Source organism: Aquarana catesbeiana, linkage group LG07 (genome assembly GCF_042186555.1).
Source record: "Aquarana catesbeiana isolate 2022-GZ linkage group LG07, ASM4218655v1, whole genome shotgun sequence".
Classification (NCBI taxonomy): Eukaryota; Metazoa; Chordata; class Amphibia; order Anura; family Ranidae; genus Aquarana; species Aquarana catesbeiana.
Window position 1 is genome coordinate 64,330,096 of NC_133330.1, and position 20,986 is coordinate 64,351,081.

Below are 20,986 nucleotides of genomic sequence, written 5' to 3' on the forward strand. Positions count from 1 at the left end.
TATCAGTTGCTGAGAATGATTTTAGGGCTGGTTCATACCAGATGCAGTCCAGGTATGTGCTTTTCTGCATCACAAATGCATGGACAGTAGATTATATGAGTTCCAATGGCCTTGTTCACACCAGTGCGGTCAGTTCCAGTGTAGAAAAATAACATGCTACATTTTCTGTGCTGAACTGTACTGGAACGTGGCAAAGCATATCAAAAACTCATTATAGCAGCATAAACTCAGAAAACTGTGGAGAAAAAAAAAGGGGGAAAAAAGCACAATGAAAACGCTTAAACACACTGGAGTGCAGCAAAAATGCATTTAAAAATGTGCATGCACTAACTCATCTAAAAAACGTTTGTGTGGTGTGAACTGACCCTTGTAGTGCTTTTGTTTAACTTTTACACCTCACATCTCGCCCGCCTCTGCTGTTCTGGCTAACTTTGTGTTATTGTAGCTTCAGCGGTCAGTACCTGTTTAGTGATATTGGCTATAGGTGAAAATTCTTTCCGCCATGAGCGATGCAAGACCATCTTTAGCATTTAGAAAGTTGTACTTTGTACCACTGACATTTAGAAATTGTAGAAATAACCTTCACAGAAGGTAGCTGTGCAGTTTAAAAGCATGTACCTAGGCTTCTGGTATGTTTGCCCTTGGGGTCCAGGACACTTCACCAGAGGACAGGTGAATTCTCAGGTGGCAGCAAAGTCGCGTTAGAAATACCAGCAAATGTATTTTAATGCCTTAGCTGGCAATTGTTTGACTTGTTAACCTAAGGTAATTTTATATTATCTCCTTTAGTGTTAACAGACCGAAATGGTTTTATAATGTGGAGAGGACAGCTATTATCTAACGGAAAACTCTTGTGCTTTGCTTCCCTGAAATCAAATAGCATTTTTTTGCCATACAAATTGTAAGTACATTAACCGTTTGATTATAGTTTAAAGTGTATATTACCGATGTCGGTTGTACTTTGTACTTGTGTTAAAAAGTATCATGTTCTCTTTGCATTGTTCTGTTGTGTGAAATACTTGGTGATCTTGTCTGTCCCCCTGCTTTCCTTTTTCAAACTGAGCACGCTAGGCATGGAAGCACATCATCCCAGAGTGATCAGTTTTCTGGCTGTGATGGGAGCACAGCCTGCCTTCTAGTGGCCGGACTTGTGCTAACATGCACAGCAATTCATTGGAAAGATCAATGTACACTATTCCTCTGCCTTTTTCTGACATGCCTCCCTGTAGTCTTCTTGCCCAAGTTGTAGAATAAAATTCTCACTTTTAAAGTTGTTCTAAAAACAAAATGTTTTTGGGTGGGTAGGATAGAACACTCTCCACTACCCATCGTACCCTCCCCCACCCATAAACACTTATTTGACTCCTGTCATCTATACGGTGCTGTCCCAGCTACAAAACTACTCCTCACTTCCTGGTCTCACAGGAGGTACGGACCAATGGGAGGAGGAATCAGTGGTGAAGGATCTGGGTGCTCTGGTAGATCAGAACCTTAATACCATGCAATGCCAATGTGCAGTTTCCAAAGCGAGCAAAATCCTTTCTCCTATTAAGGGAGGTATGAACTGCAGAGAGAGAGCGAGATATCATTTTGCCCCTGTGCAAGACCTAATCTGGAATATGCAGTTCAGTTTTGGGCACCAGTTCACAAAAAGGATTTAAGGGAACTGGAGAATGTACAGAGAAGGGCAACCAAACTGAGGCATGGAGGAGCTCAGCTATGAGGAAAGATTGGAGGAACTGAATTTATTCTCTCGAGGATTTTGCTTGCTTTGGAAACCGTAGATTGGCTTTGTATGCTATTAAGGTTCTGATCTACCAAAACACCCAGATCCTTCTCCACCATTGATTCCTCCTCCCATTGGTCTGTCTCTCCTGCGAGACCAGGAAGTGAGAGTAGTTTTGTAGCCGGGACAGCACTGTATCGGTGACGGGAGTCAGGTAAGTGTTTAGGGATGGGGGAGGGTACGATAGGTAGTGGACGGTTTGTGTTTTTTTTTTTTTTTCTTCTATCCTACCCACCCAAAAACATTTTGACTTTAGAACCACTTTAAAAGTGAGAATTGTATTAAACAACTTGTATAGAATTGCCCCTCATAAATAATGAAGGGCCATGTCTTGGGTACGGGTACAGTTTTGGATACTGCACTATAATTAAACATAAGGTGTTTGATGGCAGTCTAAAAGTGGGTGACCAAGTTTATTAAAGAGTCATAGGCGATTCCACTATTCTGAAAGGTCAATAAGCGGTATTTAGCCTATGGGGAAAAAAATGTAGTCCTATATAGTCGTCAGCATGAAGATTTAACAAATTACATTTTTTCCTGGGGATCAAATAAAGGCAGACATCAACAAATACTATGGAAAGGCAGTTTTGCCATTGGCATGGGAAGGCGTTATTTTGTGTGGTACCAATGGCAAAATTAACAAATTTAAAAAGAAAATAAATTCTACAAGACAGTTCTATACATAGATTATTTCAGCAGACTTTATTATACACATGCTGCTGTTTGACACATCTGCATTTCATTAATTTCCTGCAACCTAAGGGGCAAAAATCGTGTGCTCAGTCTGTGTTGTAATAAAAACTACAGGGAGAAGGGCTGAAGCTGTTAAGCCCCTTTCACACTTTTGTGTGTTATGCTTGCGTCTTAAAAAAAAAAACAAGGAAACTATGACCTCTGTGGTATATCAATGTGCTGTTACTAAACAAAAATGCTTTACATACAAAACTGTTACAATATTAGGAATATAATTCAAGGCTGACAGATATACCTATAACAAGAAAAATGCTACCTACTAAGAATACACAAAACAGTTGCTTGGTTCCGCTTATAGAAACTTCACGATCTCCTTGGCAATGAGGACCCTTTGACGATTGCAGGAGGCCTTCATTGATACGTCATTACAAAGTCCTCCTCTCACATCTCTGTTCTTTGCTTTTAGGGTCCTTTCACACTGAGGCGGTTTGCAGGCGCTATTGCGCTAATAGCGCCTGCAAACCGACCCGAAAGTGCCGCTGCTTTGTCTCCAGTGTGAAAGCCCCGAGGGCTTTCACACTGGAGCAGTACGCTAGCAGGATGGGAAAAAAAGTCCTGCTAGCAGCACCTTCGGAGCGGTGAAGGAGCGGAGTGTATACCGCTCCTTCACCGCTTCTGCCCATTGAAATCAGTGGGACAGCGCGGCTATACCGTCGTCAAAGCGCCTCTATCTATAAAAAATAGCAAAAGCTCAAGCTAGATATTTACAGTTGACAGGAACACCTGTATAAACAATGGTAGCAGAGAGAGGGTATATTGTGTAAGCACTCCTGGACATATGTTGGACAAATGTCAACTTGCAGAAAGCCTGAACAAACAGACCAAATGTCTGACTGTGAGGCTGGGATAGTCCCAAAACTATATACAGTATAAATAATCATATCATATACACACATCTCCATGTATATTATATACATACAGTGGGGGACGGAAAGTATTCAGACCCCCTTAAATTTAATTGTACACACAGCACCCCATATTGACAGAAAAACACAGAATTGTTGACATTTTTGCAGATTTATTAAAAAAAAAAAAAAAAAAAAAAAAAAAAAGAAACATATCACATGGTCCTAAGTATTCAGACCCTTTGCTGTGACACTCCTATATTTAACTCGGGTGCTGTCCGTTTCCTCTGATCATCCTTGAGATGGTTCTACACCTTCATTTGAGTCCAGCTGTGTTTGATTATACAGATTGGACTTGATTAGGAAAGCCACACACCTGTCTATATAAGACCTTACAGCTCACAGTGCATGTCAGAGCAAATGAGAATCATGAGGTCAAAGGAACTGTCTGAAGAGCTCAGAGACAGAATTGTGGCAAGGCACAGATCTGGCCAAGGTTACAAAATAAATTTCTACTGCACCTAAGGTTCCTAAGAGCACAGTGGCCTCCATAATCCTTAAATGGAAGATATTTGGGATGACCAGAACCCGTCCTAGAGCTGGCCGTCCGGCCAAACTGAGCTATCGGGAAAGAAGAGCCTTGGTGAGAGAGGTAAAGAAGAACCCAAAGATCACTGTGGCTGAGCTCCAGAGATGCAGTCAGGAGATGGGAGAAAGTTGTAGAAAGTCAACCATCACTGCAGCCCTCCACCAGTCGGGGCTTTATGGCAGAGTTGCCCGACGGAAGCCTCTCAGTGCAAGACACATGAAAGCCCGCATGGAGTTTGCTAAAAAAAACACCCGAAGGACTCCAAGATGGTGAGAAATAAGATTCTCTGGTCTGATGAGACCAAGATAGAACTTTTTGGCCTTAATTCTAAGCGGTATGTGTGGCGAAAACCAGGCACTGCTCATCACCTGTCCAATACAGTCCCAACAGTGAAGCATGGTGGTGGCATCACGCTGTGGGGGTGTTTTTCAGCTGCAGGGACAGGACGTCTGGTTGCAATCGAGGGAAAGATGAATACGGCCAAGTACAGGGATATCATGGACGAAAACCTTCTCCAGAGTGCTCAGGACCTCAGACTGGGCCGAAGATTTACCTTCCAACAAGACAATGACCCTAAGCACACAGCTAAAATAATGGCGTGGCTTCACAACAACTCCGTGATTGTTCTTGAATGGCCCAGCCAGAGCCCTGACTTAAACCCAATTGAGCATCTCTGGAGAGACCTAAAAAAAAATGGCTGTCCACCAACGTTTACCATCCAACCTGACAGAACTGGAGAGGATCTGCAAGGAGGAATGGCAGAGGATCCCCAAATCCAGGTGTGAAAATCTTGTTGCATCTTTCCCAAAAAGACTCATGGCTGTATTAGATCAAAAGGGTGCTTCTACTAAATACTGAGCAAAGGGTCTGAATACTTTGGACCATGTGATATTTCAGTTTTTCTTTTTAATAAATCTGCAAAAATGTCAACAATTCTGTGTTTTTCTGTCAATATGGGGTGCTGTGTGTACATTAATGAGGGAAAAAATGAACATAAACGATTTTAGCAAATGGCTGCAATATAACAGAGTGAAAAATTTAAGGGGGTCTGAATATTTTCTGTCCCCACTGTAAAAACACATCAATATATCTAATTCAAAAACTCACGCTGGAGAGTTAACTGAAATAGTGAAATATGAATAAACAAAAATGTATTAAAATAGGAAGACAGCAGCTGCTGCACAAAGGTCCACTTACCAACCCGGCCAATTCTGACACTTTGCTCCTACATGTAAAAATCATCATTTTTTTGCTAGAAAATTGCATAGAACCCCCAAACATTATATATGTTTTTTTAGCAGAGACCCTAGAGAATACAATGGCGGTCATTGCAACTTTTTATCTCGCACGGTATTTGCGCAGCAATTTTTCAAACACTTTTTTTTGGGAAAAAAACAGTTTCATGCTTTAAAAAAAAAAAAAAAAAACAGTAAAGTTAGTCCAATTTTTTACATAATGTGAAAGATGAAGTTGCGCCGAGTAAATAGAAACTTGTCATGCTTCAAAACTGCACACGCTCGTGGAATGGCGCCAAACTTCGGTACTTAAAAATCCCCATAGGCGATGCTTTAAGATTTTTTACTGCTTACATGTTTTGAGTTACAGAGGAGGTCTAGGGCTAGATTTATTGCTCTCACACTATCATTCGCGGCGACACCTTACATCTGTGGTTTCAACACCGTTTTCATATGTGGGCGGGACTTACGTATGCGTTCGCTTTTGCGTGCGAGCACACGGGGACAGGAGCACTTTAAAAAAAAATTTTTTTTTTTTAATTGTTAATTTTACTTAAATTTTTATTTGACACTTTTTAAAAAAAAAAAATTTTTTTGATCACTTTTATTCCTATTACAAGGAATGTAAACATCCCTTGTAATAGGAATATGGCATGACAGGTCCTCTTTACAGTGAGATATGGGGTCAGTAAGACCCCACATCTCACCACTAGGCTGGGAAGCCTGAAATAAAAAAAAAAAAACAAAACGATCACCGCTTCCCAGCCGAAGCGGCGCCGTTTTTTTGAATGCAGAGGCCGGGCGTGACATCATATCGCTCCCGGCCTCCGACGATCATAGAGACTCCGGCGACCATCTGGTCCGCCAAAAATCTCTATGATCAACATCCGGGGCCGGCGGATCCGCTCTCCGATTCACCGATCGCAGAGGTGAGTCGGAGGAAGCACCAGAGGGAGGGGGGGACATCCCCTCTCGCTGCCCGTGAGAACGATCAAGCGACTGACCCGCCGCTATGATCGTTCTTATGGTGTAGGGAATCGCCGGCTGAAAACGGCAATATCTGAATGATGTCTCTAGCTGCAGGCATCATTCAGATATACACCCACAAACCCAGGATGTCCATGGACGTCCTACGGTCGGCAAGTGGTTAAAGCAATGAAAAATATATAAAACAGCACTAGCAGCCTATCGAGCAATATACATCCTAATAAACCGTGCCTAATGTATCAATGTTGACAGAAAAAACACAAAATCTAAAACTGCTCGGGTGCTTCAGTGAAAAGTGCAACGGTGCTCCAAAACTTTTGAATAGGTGAAGCGGGTCCACGTTTGGTGTCCCCACTTGCCAAAATAATTGGATCCTCAGCTTCGCAGTCTGGGATCAAAAAGGCATTGATCAAATGAGTTCTCTCTCTGTTTCCCCATCTATGGAGTGTGGTATATCCTTCCTGTCTTAAAACATCTCCTTGCAAGATTTTATTGAGGAACCATCCAGCATATCCCAAGATCATTTGATCAATTCCTTCTTGATCCCAGACTGCAAAGCTGAGGATCCAATTATTTTGGTGAGTGGGGACACCAAACGGGGAGCCGCTTCACCGATTCAAAAGTTTTGGAGCACCGTTGCACTTTTCACTGAAGCACCCAAGCACTTTTAGATTTTGTTTTTCTCTTAACATTGATTCATTAGGGACTGTTAGGATGTATATTTCTTGATATAGGCTGCTAACGCTGTTTTATATATTTTTCATAAAAACACATCAGCTGCAATTCATTGTGCAACCTGAAAGTCGCACATTTTTTTGCCATGATTTTGATGCGACTTTAAGCAATGCCTTTGTAATCTTGAGGTCTATGGGACCTCAAATCGCATCAGTTGGACCTAAGTAGTGCAGGGACTACTTTGAAGTTACTGCAACTTGATGTCGCACAGATATGAATGGTACTCATTGAAAATCATGGGGTACGACTTGTCATGCGACTTTGCAGTCCCAAGTCGCAGGAAAAGTCGCACAAGTGTCAAAAGGGCCTAAACGTGAGCTGGAAATAATAATTTGGTTTAGAGATAAAACAACCAATGAGTTTCAGAGATTGTCAGCGATTTAAAAGCGGAGTAAACTAGTAAAATAGAATTTGAATGTAAATATAATTGGAAATTTGGCTAGAGCACTTATAGTCAAAATAAGTTTCCACTGACTGTTACCCTAGAGTTCTGTTCTGATCACACAATTTACAAGTCTTGATAAACAGGAAGTGCCTAAACTTTTAAAACATGTTGGCTGTTTCATAGTTACCCCAGAGTGAGGTAAATAGAATTCTTGGCTGGGATCATTAGTGGGGCGCTCAAATTATATTTTCTCTCTTTAGCCTCTCTATATAGAGTGCCCTTCTGGGTCCCCTGCTCTAATAGAGCTGCCTAACGAGAGCCAGCGAGTTCCACAAATCCGAATTGGTTTGGCTTTATTGGACCCAAAGAACAGTGGAACCAGCACCACATACCACCTAGAATGATTGGGCATTCTCTTCATGTCTTCTTTTTCCAGTTCGTAGCTGGCTACAGATTTCAATGCAGAGGTAGTTTGTTATAGCATTTAAATACAAAATGGCTTATGTAACAATTTGTTTTAATTTTTAACAAGCCTGGAGTTGCCCTGTACTTTTGAGGGGGTTTAACTTAATAGACATTTATTTTGTGCAGCTTAGTACATTGTGTAATTATATGTAAACCCTGATGTGATGTCTTATACACAGACCAGAGAAGCTTGATTTGGAAATTATAATGCGGGTGGAGCAGATTAAAAAGAGGATACCATCAATACTGTTCTTCAAAGAGACTCATAAGCAGCACAAGGAAGGTATGTTTAAAGTACAATACAGTATTGCAAAGCTTCTGTGCATGTCTGACAATTGTCTGTGAATGTGAAATGGGTTATCAAGACTTGTTTGTTCCTTCAGTTAGTAAAGCTAATGTATCATTTTACATTTTTGCCTTTTTTGGATCATGTGGTAGTGTGTGCTGGGGAGGTAATGTCAGTCACATTGAGGGTACATTTGCACTACTGCTAAATAGCAGACACCAGCCTTGTGCTGAAACTGATCACTAGTGCAAAGCTGGTATCTACTGTGTAGCAGCAGTGGGGAGCATTGCCTTGCATTTGGCACATCACACACAAGTATTATGGTGTGAATGTGGTACACAAAACAGTTTTGTGCCCTAGTGGTGACCTGGTTTGATTTGATGCTGAAAAATGCAGGTCACGTGTACAAGCCCTTAGAGATGTAGGACAACACCTTGTAACAGTTTACTGTGCAGGGTCTTTCTATACTAGTCTGTCTCACTTTGTATTAGCCTCAGTCAGGGAAGTGTGTATTTACCACCATAACACATCTATTTTATATAGATAGATCCATCGAGATGTGTGTGTGTGTATATATGTGTGTATAAGTATGTAACATCTTGTAGCTTACCAGTTCTTAGATGGGGGGGCTGTGATGGGCTTTTTTTCTTTTTAAACCTGCACATAACACTTTCCTATACCTTGCCTATACACGGATTTCTCAATTGTATCTATGGAGGCAGTCATGTTGGTTATACAGGCTGGAATTCAAACATGTCTGCCTTTTTGGCTTAAGTTTACACATGAAAGAAAAGGATGTTTGTGCTTTTATTTCAGCTCACAGGAAGGGACAAAGGAGACTGTGTATTTCTAGCAGGATCAATGGGTATTTTCTGTACTTTCTGAAAATGTTCTTAGTCTGAAAATAGAAAACTAATGCAACTACATGTAACTGGTAACCTGCAATGTGTTTACATTTTTGTTTTAAGGTTTTAGAATTGCTCTACTTTTGCTGGGGGGCAAAAAAATTCCCCTCTGGGTGATTAATGTACTTTGCAAGTATTTAAAATAAAATAAAAAAAAAAAAAAACTTTGCAGATTCCCACCTTTTGTTCTAAAGAAATCGCTGTGTTTGTGTCCATGCGCAAAATGAATGTGCATGGTAGTGATTTCATAATTATCAATTAGCTGCTGCACTTGCAAGACCTTAATGAGAAAATTGCAAGGTCTGCATCCCTTTGGACATGATTTCTCTTTGAGAGTATCTCATCAAAAATGACATTTTAGTTGCAGGTGATAACAAATCTGATTTATATCTTAGTGCAGACTTCTGTGAAAATCAGTAAACCAGTCATACAAGCAGGATTTTACTGCGATTTCAGAGAATGCCTGTGTAATCTGTAGCTCTAAGGACCTCAACTCGCATGAAAGTCAGACCAAAGTAGTGCAGGGACTACTTTGAAGTCAGCACGACTTGAAGTTGCACATGTTTGAATGGTTATCATTGGAAATTATGGGGAACGACTTGCCATGCGACTTTGCAGTCGCAAGACAAGTTGCACAAGTGTGAAGGGGCCTTAACATTAACCACTTCAATACAGGGCACTTAGACACCTTCCTGTCCAGACCAATTTTCAGCTTTCAGCGCTGTCGCAGTTTGAACGACAATTGCGCGGTCATGCTACACTGTGCCCAAACTAAATTTTTATCATTTTGTTCCCACAAATAGAGCTTTCTTTTGGTGGTATTTGATCACCTCTGCGGTTTTTATTTTTTGCTAAACAAATAAAAAAAGACCGAAAATTTTGAAAAAAATAAAAGTTTTGCTTTTGTTTCTGTTTAAAAAAAAATGTAAATAAGTAAGTTTTCTCTTTCACTGATGGGCACTGATAAGGCGGCACTGACAGGCACTGATATGGCGGCACCAATGAGCGGGCACTGACGATGGGCACTGAAATGTGTCACTGATGGGCACTGGTAGGCGGCACTGATGGGTGGCACTCATATGCAGCACTGATAGGCATTGATAGGCGGCACTGATGGGTGGCACTAGTTGGCACTGATGGGCAATGAAAGGCGGCACTGATAGGGTGGCACTGATAGGGTGGCACTGATAGGCGGCACTGCTGGGCACCGATGGGCACCGATGGGCACTGATAGGCGGCACTGATGGGCACTGATATGTGGCACTGATACGCGGCACTAAAATGAGGCACTGATGGGCATCCCTGGTGGCACTGGCAGTGGTAGGCATTGCAGTGGGCACTGACTGGCAGCTACCTGGGCACAGATTGGCAGCTGCCTGGGCACACAGTGACATTTCCCTGGTGGTCTAGGGGCATACCTGGTGGTCCAGTGTGGATCGCTTCCCTGGTGGTCCGGGGGGGCTGTGCTGATAAACAATCAGCACAGACCCCCCCTGTCAGGAGAGCAGCCGATCGGCTCTCCTCTACTCACGTCTGTCAGACGCGAGTAAGGAAAAGCCGATCACCGGCTCTTCCTATTTACATCGTGATCAGCCGTGATTGGACACGGCTGATCACGTGGTAAAGAGTCTCCGTCGGAGACTCTTTACCTAGATCGGTGTTGCAGGGTGTCAGACTGACACCCTGCAACAACGATCGCCGCGATGCGCGCCCCCGGGGGCGCACAGCGGCTAGATATTCCTGATCACGTCATATGACGTCCGATCAGGAATATCAAACCACTTTGCCGCCGACATTCTGTAATAGGGCGGGCGGCAAGTGGTTAAATTACAATATGACTTGTGTTGCATTTGTTTATGCCATTTTTTTTTTTATTTGCTATTTTTTTCCCAACAAAACTGGAGTTACCCTAATAAAAGGTGTCTTGTCTGCTATGGACAGAATATGTCCCATTCCTGCTGTGTGCTATAGATATACATGTTAGCAAAGATTCCCTGAGACGTTAAATTTATTTCAAGGGTTTATGCATAGCAAAAAGGTTAGGTAAGACGACTTAGTCTGTCAATATATCTTGTCCGATCTTTCAAACTAATACAATATATTTGGATTATGTTTTTGGTACTTATACAGTGATGAAGGGTGGTATATATAGTCGTCTCTGTGAGGTGTGTGACAAGACGAGAACTGGGAATGATTTCCAAAAATTGTTACAAAAGCTGGAGAAAGAAAATTTGGTAAGATTAGTCTGTTTTGTCGGATTTCCCTGCAGTTCTGCTCTTGTTATTGCTGTGTAACCTGTAATGGCATAATTACATTATAGCTGTTAACCTTTTTATGATTGCTTTATAATGTGAAAAATTAACTTGTAGGGAACGTCTAGAAAGGTTGCGTGCCTTGAAAAATCTGCCTTTTTGGCTGAAATTTCCGCTGACTTCCAATACATTGCTGTCTTGTTAGGTTATGCTATATTAGTCTGTTTAAGCCTTCTTTGGCCTTAGGGGTTAGCTAAAGTAATACGAAAATGCAGTAGAGAAAAGTAGCATTAAAGTGGTTATAAAGCCTAAACATCTTTACCTTTTAATACGGTCCATGCATTAAGGTAAAAAAATGTTTAGGCATGAATATCGCCCCTTTACTCCCCTTATACTTTTGAGCCCTCATTCGATCTAGCAATGTGCACGAGAGCAGCTCTTCTCTCCCCTCACTTCTTGGTCTCACAGACTTTGCTGAGGCATTGGGAGCAATTGGCTCCCACTACTGTCAATCAAAGCTAGTGATGAGAGAGCAGGGAGTGGGGCCGAGTCAGACAGCAGGGCGCAGGAGCAAGCATGCAGGTAGGCCCCATGGGAAGAGTTTTTTTCTATGGGGTGTCATTAAGAGGATGAGCCAGGAGCGCCAGCAGGAAACTCGAAAAGGATGTTCAGGGCTGTTCTGTTGCAATTCCATTACACAGAGCAGGGAAGTATAAATCTGCATTTTTTTTTCTTTTTAAAATAAATAAACAAGCTTTACAATCGCTTGTAAGGTAAGGGCTTTTTATATTCCTTTATGTTAATGGTGCCCTCTGTCACTTCCGTTTTATATAATGGCTAAAATAACTGTGTAACACTAGTCCATTTTAACAAGTGTGCATTAGACATAATTTTTAAGCACAGTAGTTGGAGGCTGTTGAGAAACAGAGGCATCCTTGAACAAGCAGTCCCATCCTAGAGAATAAGTTACTGTGCCAACCTTGTTTAAGGGCAAAGAGGGAATTGGCCAAGGTTCCTGTGCCATTAGAATGGTGTGAAAAAATATGTTTATGGCACGTGCAGCATTAACTAAGCAGATGGACCCATTTCAGGTTTATCTGCACTACTCGTGCCAGTTTCTATTTCAAAGTGATATAGAAACTGGTGCGGTGTCTGCCCCTAAATCGCTTAAAGAATGTGGCACTTTTCAATATAAAAAACTCCACAGATCCCTGCCAGGCTGCACCTGGCATACAGCTCACATCCCTCTCTGAGCAAAGAGGTGGTGGGGAATGTTTGGAGCATTCAGCCCAAGCTGAAGTGTTCTCTGTGCCATCTGTCAGACATGGCATAGATCAGGGCACAGATATTAGAGGCTTGTGCCCCTTTGTTAGGGAGCAGCATTTGCTCAGTTTTCTGAGCTTAGACTGGTGCAGGTATAAAGCCTATGACACTCTTAATGCCCCTGATAGTCTGCCAACATCACATTTTATATTGTAATATGGTCTATTGACATATTTACTTTGTGGAACTTGTGTTAACTTGGCAAGCGACAATGTTTTTGTTGTAACACCAGCTTCTCAGAAATCTCAATGCATTAGGGTGATTATAGTTTCCTGGTTTCCTGATTGGTTGGTGTGACATACAGCCATCGCTCCCCCACCCCCTGCCCCGCGCTGTGCAATAATTGATTTTGTCCTAACGGTAGGCGTGTAATGCAGTAGGTGTTCAGCTAGAGGAGATCAATGAAAACTACAATACTTGTACTCTTGATTATTGCTAAGTTGGAAACTGCTGGCATATAAAATTCTGACTAAAGACTTGTGATTTGAAGATTTTGTAATGTAGATTGGTTCTGCTTTATAGGCTTTGGTTAAACCACTGCCAGACAGAGGATTCCTATTCTTCTTTTTTCCAACACCCATGGGATCTGTGTACGGTAAGTATACTACGTTGACTCTAAAAATATTTTGAAAAAAAAAAAAAAAATTTACTAAAAAAAAAAAAAATGCCATTTCAGGTTCTCAGAGTAAAAAACCTTACCCCCTACATGCTCTCTTCATCTATCAGCAGTCCAGAGAGACTTTACAATCTGGTAAGTGTGTGAAATTGTTTTTATTTCTATTTCAATAAATGTTTTCGTTTGCCATATAAAATTAAGTTTCCAGTACAAAGTAGCATAGAAGAATCATTAAAGTGGATGTAAACCCCCACATATACCCAGTAAAGTGAACAGCCTCAGATGATACACAGAGATTAAACAAATGTCCCTGCATAAGTTTTACATGTATATCTGCTGTCTTCATCTTTATATATTCTTTAGAATGTGCACATGGTGTTAGAGATTTTCTCTTCCTGTTCAGCACTCTAAGTGGATTCTTGGCATACAGCCAAGACAGCTGATTGGAGGAAGGGCACACCCCCCACTCAACATAGGAAAAGGATGGAAGGAATGTGCAGAGCTGTGCTGTGACAACACAAGCTCTCTGCTAATCTATTTATAGCAACCTCCCATGACACAAAATTCAGCCTGGTTTTATCTTGGTTGAAGGAGAACTTGTCAGAAGTTATGCTGATAGATAGAGCAGCGAAACAGCAGAAAGATCTGGGACTTGGTGCTTTGGAGAGAGATAAGAAAACACTACAGATATGTACTTGGGTCAAATTTCATGAATCAGGTTTGCATCCACTTTAATGTATTCACACGTTGTGCGGTGACAGACCTTTTACTGCATTATAAAACGCTTGTCACTGCAAGGAGACACAGAAAACAATTGTTTTCGGTGTGTCTCATTCACACTGCAATGCAGCCTGCAGCTGCACTAAAATGTAAACATGCTGCATTTTATGGCAGCACACAGTACAAAATAGACAAAAAACAGAAGTTTTGCCCGGATCAACCAGTAAATATTAACGATGATGGCCAATTTCAGCGGGTAAGTATAAACCACTCATACAGGTAAAAGCCTGGATGCAGTTCAAGTTGCCCTTTTAGACATATTGGGAAAACAGGAGACACAGAGAATTTCTCTAAAGTGGGTCAACAAAGAACACTAATGTGAATACAAAACCAGCTTTATTAATTACCAAAAAATAAATCAATTAATAGTACAAAAGGTGAAAAAGTAGCAATATGGACAGACGGTTACCACAAACCAATTAAAAATTGGACAACGTTGTCACAGGGGGTATTAAAAACAAATGGGAGCCGCGGCTACACACCCACTCATACACATCATACACACTGTATAATGAGGTATAATAAAAATAAGGATAGTCCTGCACAGTAGGAGTAGCGATTTGATGGAGGGTATTCCTAATAAAGACTATCCAGTGGGGCAGGAACAGTCATATACCATTATTATTGAGGTGATGTAAATGGGTGGGTGATCTGACAGACCGATAAATCATAAGGTATGGACCATAGATGGAGCGATCTCTCAAGGGATCATTGCACTCAGTGATTGTTTAAACCACAGCTGATAAGTAGATTGCAATCGCTTCCCAGGTTGCAGCAAGCAAAATTGTAGAGTCACCTACATAGGCAGCAAGGTGAATGTCCATGGAGACAGCATTTGAGGAGACATAGAAAAAAACTGACATACGTTTTTTGAAGTGCTGAATAGAGTGGAAGGATCTCACCAACCGCACTGTATCCGTCGTCAGACTATAATGGACCTTGATGTTGGAGTCTCTCTGTGGACAGGTGCTTCTGTGTGGTTCACTAAGAGTGTAGATTAGTAAGGAGCCATCCCTCACTGTGGGGCCGCCGAAGCGCCGTTGCTGTAGTATGGTGCGTGGCTGCAGGGAAAAGCTGACATCAGCTGTTGGATCAGCTGTTGGGTCCGTATGAGGATAGGTCAGATCAAGTTGCGCGCGGCTCCCAAGGACGTGCTGACGTCACACTGCTGACGCGTTTCACCAGCCAATGGACGCTGGTTTCCTCAGAGCTGACAGTACAAAATAGTATGGTGCTACTGTACAGTGACATGAATGAAGTGTATGGTGTGTACACTTTTTAAGTAAAGTTTGTCCAAAAAGAGTTGTGTGATGCGTTGAATTGCAAACCACACTGCCACCTAAAGCAGTCAGGAGCGGACAGCTGTTGGAAAGCTAAAGCACTTCGGCAGCTATCCGCTCTAGTGTGAAATGGCTCTTAGAGTATAATAGGGTTATGTTGCGTAGTGATTTGGTTGGTAGGCACCTCACTCCCGACTCTGTGAAAGTGGTCGGCAGCTATGGAGCTGCCACATCACTTTCACTTTGAAGCTGGTCTCCGCCTCTACAAAACCCACACAGACTCATGGCTGCAGCCATGAGCTTGTGATTAAGGGTTTACTTTTTGGATGTATATAGTACCTGCGGATCAGTGTGAAAGAAGCCTAATAGTCGTTAACCCTTTTATAGGTGCTAATATGCCCATTGCCAAAGCTATTATGCCCAATGTTTGTGTTTAATACACTGACCAACTTTTCCTCCTGCAGCTGCTGCTGTAATCATTCTCCAGACTGATTAGATTAGAAATGAAGTGCAGTTGATATCAGCCTGTCTGGAACAGGATCTGGTGCTACAGAGGAAGTATCGGCTTATGAGGCTTCTGCTCCCTTTGTGGCTGCCTAGTCTTTGTGGCCACTTGCTGGCTTCAGGTCACTGCAATCTGTTGCTCTGGGATGGCTGGTTGGCAAGCCCAGATCGCGATTAGCAGGTTGTCGACCCCAGACAGACCTTTTATACAAGTTTCTAATCCTAAGAATAGTGCCCCGCCTTTTTCCTGTCAAGAGGCACTTTTAGTTTTTTATCTTAACCCTCAGTTGTACTGCTTTAAAAATGGGACTTTAAGCCAAGTGCAAAAATCCTTTCTTTGAGCCAATGGAGGGACACTGGTTCCACCTTTCTGCATTCAATTACTAATGCCAGGAGTCTGGCGGATAAGATGGGAGAACTAGAGCTACTGTTGTACAAGGAGGATTTAGATTTTGTAGGAATTTCAGAGACCTGGTTCAACAGCTCTCGTGATTGGCTGGTAAACATTCAAGGGTATTTCCTATATCGCAGGGATAGAGAGCCTAAAAAAGGGGGAGGGGGTATGCCTGTATATCAAAAATGATGTACAAATGAATGTGAGAGACAAGGGAGCAAGGGAGGAGGTGGAATCTTTATGGGTAGAGCTACAAAGGGAGGAAACTAGGAGAAAGTAATACTGGGAGTATGTTATAGCAGTGATCATCAACCCTGTCCTCAGGGCCAACTAACAGGCCAGGTTTTATGTATTACCTTGGGGAGATGCAGACTAGAATACTGCAATCACTGAGCAGCAAATGATATCACCTGTGATGTATTTCAGTTATCTTACAAACCTGGCCTGTTAGTGGGCCCTGAGGACAGGGTTGATGACCACTGTGTTATAGGCCCTCTAACTAGAGGGCCTCCTATCGCAATATGGATTAGCGGCAAGGATGGGAAGTGTCATAATGGGGGATTTTAATTATACAGACATAGACTGGGTGGAAGGAAATGCGCATTCATCTATGGCTCGCCAGTTCCTAAATGTCCTGCAGGACAATTTATTGGGTCAGATGGTAAATGCACCAACTAGAAACAAAGCGTTACTAGACCTGCTGATAACCAACAATACAGACCTGATCACGGATGTGGAAATAAGGGGCAGTTTAGGCGATCACGGGTCAATTAGTTTCAGTATAAATCACACAAATAGGAAACATAAGGGGAATACAAAGACACTGAATTTCAAAAGAGCCAACTTCCCTAAACTACGATCCTTACAAGAAGCTACTAAATGGAATAAAATCTTAGGAACAAGGAACACTGAGTAAAAATGGGTATGCTTTTAAGAGCATATTAAATAAGGGTATTAGCCAGTGCATCCCAATGGGAAATTTAAAAAAGCTAACAAAAGTCCTGGGTGGCTTAACTCCAATGTAAGAATGCATATAAAAGCAAAGGAGAAGGCCTTCAAAAAATACAAGACTGAGGGATCATCATCAGCATTCCAACTTTACAAAGAATGCAACAAGAAATGTTAGGGTGCAATCAGGGCAGCTAAGATAGAACACGAAAGGCACATAGCGGAGGAGAGTAAAAAAAAAAATCCCAATCCTAATTTTTTAAGTACATAAATAGTAAAAAGGGAGGTCAGATCATATTGGTCCCATAAAGAATGATGAAGGAAATTTGGTTACGAAGGATGGCGAAGGTATTAAATTTTATTCTTCTCATCGAGCCTTCACGAGGGAATCGGGGGGGGGGGGGCTTCAGTAACCAAAACTGCAATGTTTTATCCTCATGACACGTCATAGGAAGCACCCTCATGGCTAACAGAGGACAGAATTTGAATTTTAAACTTGAAAAATGTAAAAGTAAGTCACCGGGACCAGATTGCTTGTACCCGAGGGTCCTTAACCGGTTCCCGACCATCTCGCGTCTATTTACGGGGGCAGAATGGCACCCCTGCGCAAAACCCCATATCCATACGGGGTATGGCCGGCAGTCGCAATCGCTGCCTGCCATGTGTGCACGATCGCTAGCGCGGATATAGATAGAGATAGATAGAGATAGATATATAGATATATCTATATATCTATGTGTATGTATGTATGTAAACACACATGTCGTTTGTTCCTAGTAAGTAGGAACAGTGATATGTCTCTTCTACTCAGTCCTATCCCCATACAGTTAGAACACACATTTAACCCCTTGGTCGCCCCCTAGTGTTAACCCCTTCCCTACCAGTGACATTTACACAGTAATCGGTGCATTTTTATAGCACTGATCGCTGTATAAATCTCAATGGTCCCAAAAATGTGTCAAGTGTCCGATTTGTCCGTCGCAATACCGCTAAAAATCAGATCACCGCCATTACCAGTAAAAAAAAAAAAATGTAAATAATAAAAATGCCATAAATCTTTCCCATATTTTGTTGACTCTATACCTTTTGCGCAAACCAATCTCAATACGCTTATTGCTTACTTCCACAGGCAGTGGTTTCACCGTGGAGCATCGATAGTTTTTTTAAATTATTAGATGAGCACCTGAGCAACCACAGCATACAGGGATATACAATGTAATACTGACATAAAATCACACACATAGGTTGGACTTGTGTCTTTTTTCAACCTTGCCTTCTATGTAACTACTACATAACTATGTCTTAATACTACTATGCTACAAAACTAAAGCCTGGTACACACTAGCAGTTTTTTTTTTCGTCAGACCTATTGGGTTACTCGAGGAGCTGCTGTACTAACAGTCTGATGTTAGAACAGTGATAATGTGTTCTAAAGGGGGGGGGTGGAGCAGCTCCCCCGGTCAGCGCTCTCAGCTAATGGCGGATGCCGATCGGCAAACCTTTTTCGGTCATACCCCTTTGACAGAAGCTGGACCGGCTGCCGTACACACAAGCCAAATGTCAGCTGGTATTTATTGACCCAGCCAATACCCTCGTGTAGTGGGCTTAAAGTGATTGTAAAGAACGAAAAAAAACCTGCAAGACAAAGGCATAATGAGCTGGTATGCGTAACATACTAGCTCATTATGAATTACTTACCTGAGATCAAAGCCCCTGCAGCTGTCCTCGTATACCGCTCCGGTGGCTGACATCGCTCTCAGAGTAAGTTCTGGGTATCGCGGGCTCCGGCGCTGTGATTGGCCGGAACCGCGATAACGTCGCGGGTGCCGCCAGTAACGGCACACTCACCTGAAGCAACGGCATGTACGTGCCGTTGCTTCAGTGCGCATTTGACGATGATGGCACATGCAGATACAGGGGATATCTCCTAAACCGTTAAGGTTTAGGAGATATCCAGGGTAGCTACAGGTAAGCCTTATTGTAGGCTTACCTGTAGCAAAAATTGTGTTGTAAGGGTTTACAACCACTTTAAGGCATGCATGGCAGTATAACCAGCCTGTTAATGACTTCCTGTGTTCCTCAAGGGAAGGATTTTACGGTGAGTACAAAATTCCTTTTCTCCTGGTGGTTGGATTTACACAAACATCAAGTGCTTATAGCTTATCCTGTTTTTTTTCTTTTTATTAAGCTAGTCAAATGCAAGTTTACCTGCACTTAACAGGTTTTATATTCTTTTCTTTTAATTTCTTTTTCAGCATCACGTTTCAAAGTCCAGCCCACTTTCACAGAAAGCAATGAAATTATGCCTGAGTTCTTGACCTTTCTTGGTGCTTTACACTATGCCATCAATAAGGCTCATTCAGACACTTCTGACAACTTCAACATTGTTGTGGAGAAACATGTGCACTTGTATTTGAAAAGACGAGAAGACGTATCTTACAAACACAAAGATTTTAAGCTTCGACACTATGAACAGGGCTGCGATGATAAGAAAACCTTGTTTGTAGCACCAAGAGAGAAGAGTGGGATACTTCGAGTTGTTGAAAGCTATCTGAAAGGATCAGATGCTTATACATTGCTAGTAAAGCGTGCAAAGGAGCTGATCACGGAGACTAGACGGGTTCAGCAGTTCAGTCCCATCTCTGACTATGAACCCATGGAGGAGGATCATGATAATGAAACAAGCATTAGTCGAGCTACTGGGCGTGAAGTGCTTCCTGATAATTCATTTTATGATCCAGACAAAGTGAATTCTTTGTTAAACCTAATTCAGACTAGGAAAAAGGGTAATTTGGAGACAGATGACGTTGCAAACATTGGTGTGAAAAGAAAGCTGGAAACCAGTCCAGAGGCACAATGGAAACATCCAAAATATGAAGACTACATGCATCAGAACAGTAAGTTTTTTAGCAAGATTATTGAAAGTGATCAACTACCTAATGTAGTTGGAGAAATAATGAGCTAGAATTGCTTTTAAATCGCAATCAAGTCTCAATGTGGTATGCAAAGGCAACACAAGAAATGGACAAAAAAAAAACCACCCCCAGCAGGTAGGGTGTGCTTGGACTTTATTACAGACATTTATACAGTGCTGGCAATTTTTGCAGCACTTTGTATACATTTCTTAAAGTGGTTGTTAACCCACTATATACAATTCGCATCATCCTCTCTGTTTAAGAATGTAATCTGCTCGTGTCTGTGTTTTAAAAAGAAAAATGTAGCTATATACCTGATTTTAGAGCGGCGCTCACATCACCGGCTGGCTGAGAGAGAGCCTCCTTTCTTGGCCTGACAGCTGCAGTGGGTGGGGAGGGGAAGAGGAAAGAGCCGGCTGGTCACGTGAGCAGCGCTCTGAATTTAGGTATATAGCTGCATTATTTTACATAAGACAAACACGGGCATATTGCATTATTAAATAGAGGATGGTGTGAAAAATGATCTGTATTTTTTTAGCAGTGGGAGGGGGACGGGCATGGACACAGAGCTGACATGCGGGGGGAGAAGGGGGAGACAGAGGAGGACAGTTGAGGCAGTGGCTGAGGGAGGCATGTAAACTGACTAAGGTATCAGGGCACAGCAGCCATGATAAACTGTGTTCAGTTTACAGGGGGGAGGGCATAGCCAGGCAGGATCAGCCAGGTATTTGAGGTGTTTCAGGGGGCCAAATTACACAGCACAAGCAATGTGCTGTATAACATGCTTTAAAGGAACAGGTTCCATATTTTTTTTTTTTGAGTAACAAACCCTTTTAATTTTACATCTAACACGTTTAAATTTACATCCATCTCCTCACACTCTGTCAGTGTGAGGCAAGGAGAGCCAATTACCGGCATCTCTGTGTTTACATGTCAGAGGCTGTGTCCAATCACAGCCAATCACATGGTTAAAGGGCCGTGGCTCTTTAGAGATCTGGGTCGT

At 42.1% G+C, this 20,986-nt stretch overlaps 1 protein-coding gene across 4 annotated transcripts in view; it reads left to right on the forward strand.

Moving 5' to 3' along the window:
* Positions 1-20,986, forward strand: part of TASOR (transcription activation suppressor) — an 86,229-nt gene that overhangs the window by 30,739 nt on the left and 34,504 nt on the right. For all 4 annotated transcript variants that reach the window (XM_073592263.1, XM_073592264.1, XM_073592261.1 and 1 more), the window contains exons 9-14: positions 790-901; positions 7,960-8,063; positions 11,102-11,205; positions 13,069-13,141; positions 13,223-13,297; positions 19,324-19,965. In XM_073592263.1, coding sequence (XP_073448364.1) covers positions 790-901; positions 7,960-8,063; positions 11,102-11,205; positions 13,069-13,141; positions 13,223-13,297; positions 19,324-19,965 — 1,110 coding nt within the window. The remainder of the gene's footprint in view (positions 1-789; positions 902-7,959; positions 8,064-11,101; positions 11,206-13,068; positions 13,142-13,222; positions 13,298-19,323; positions 19,966-20,986) is intronic.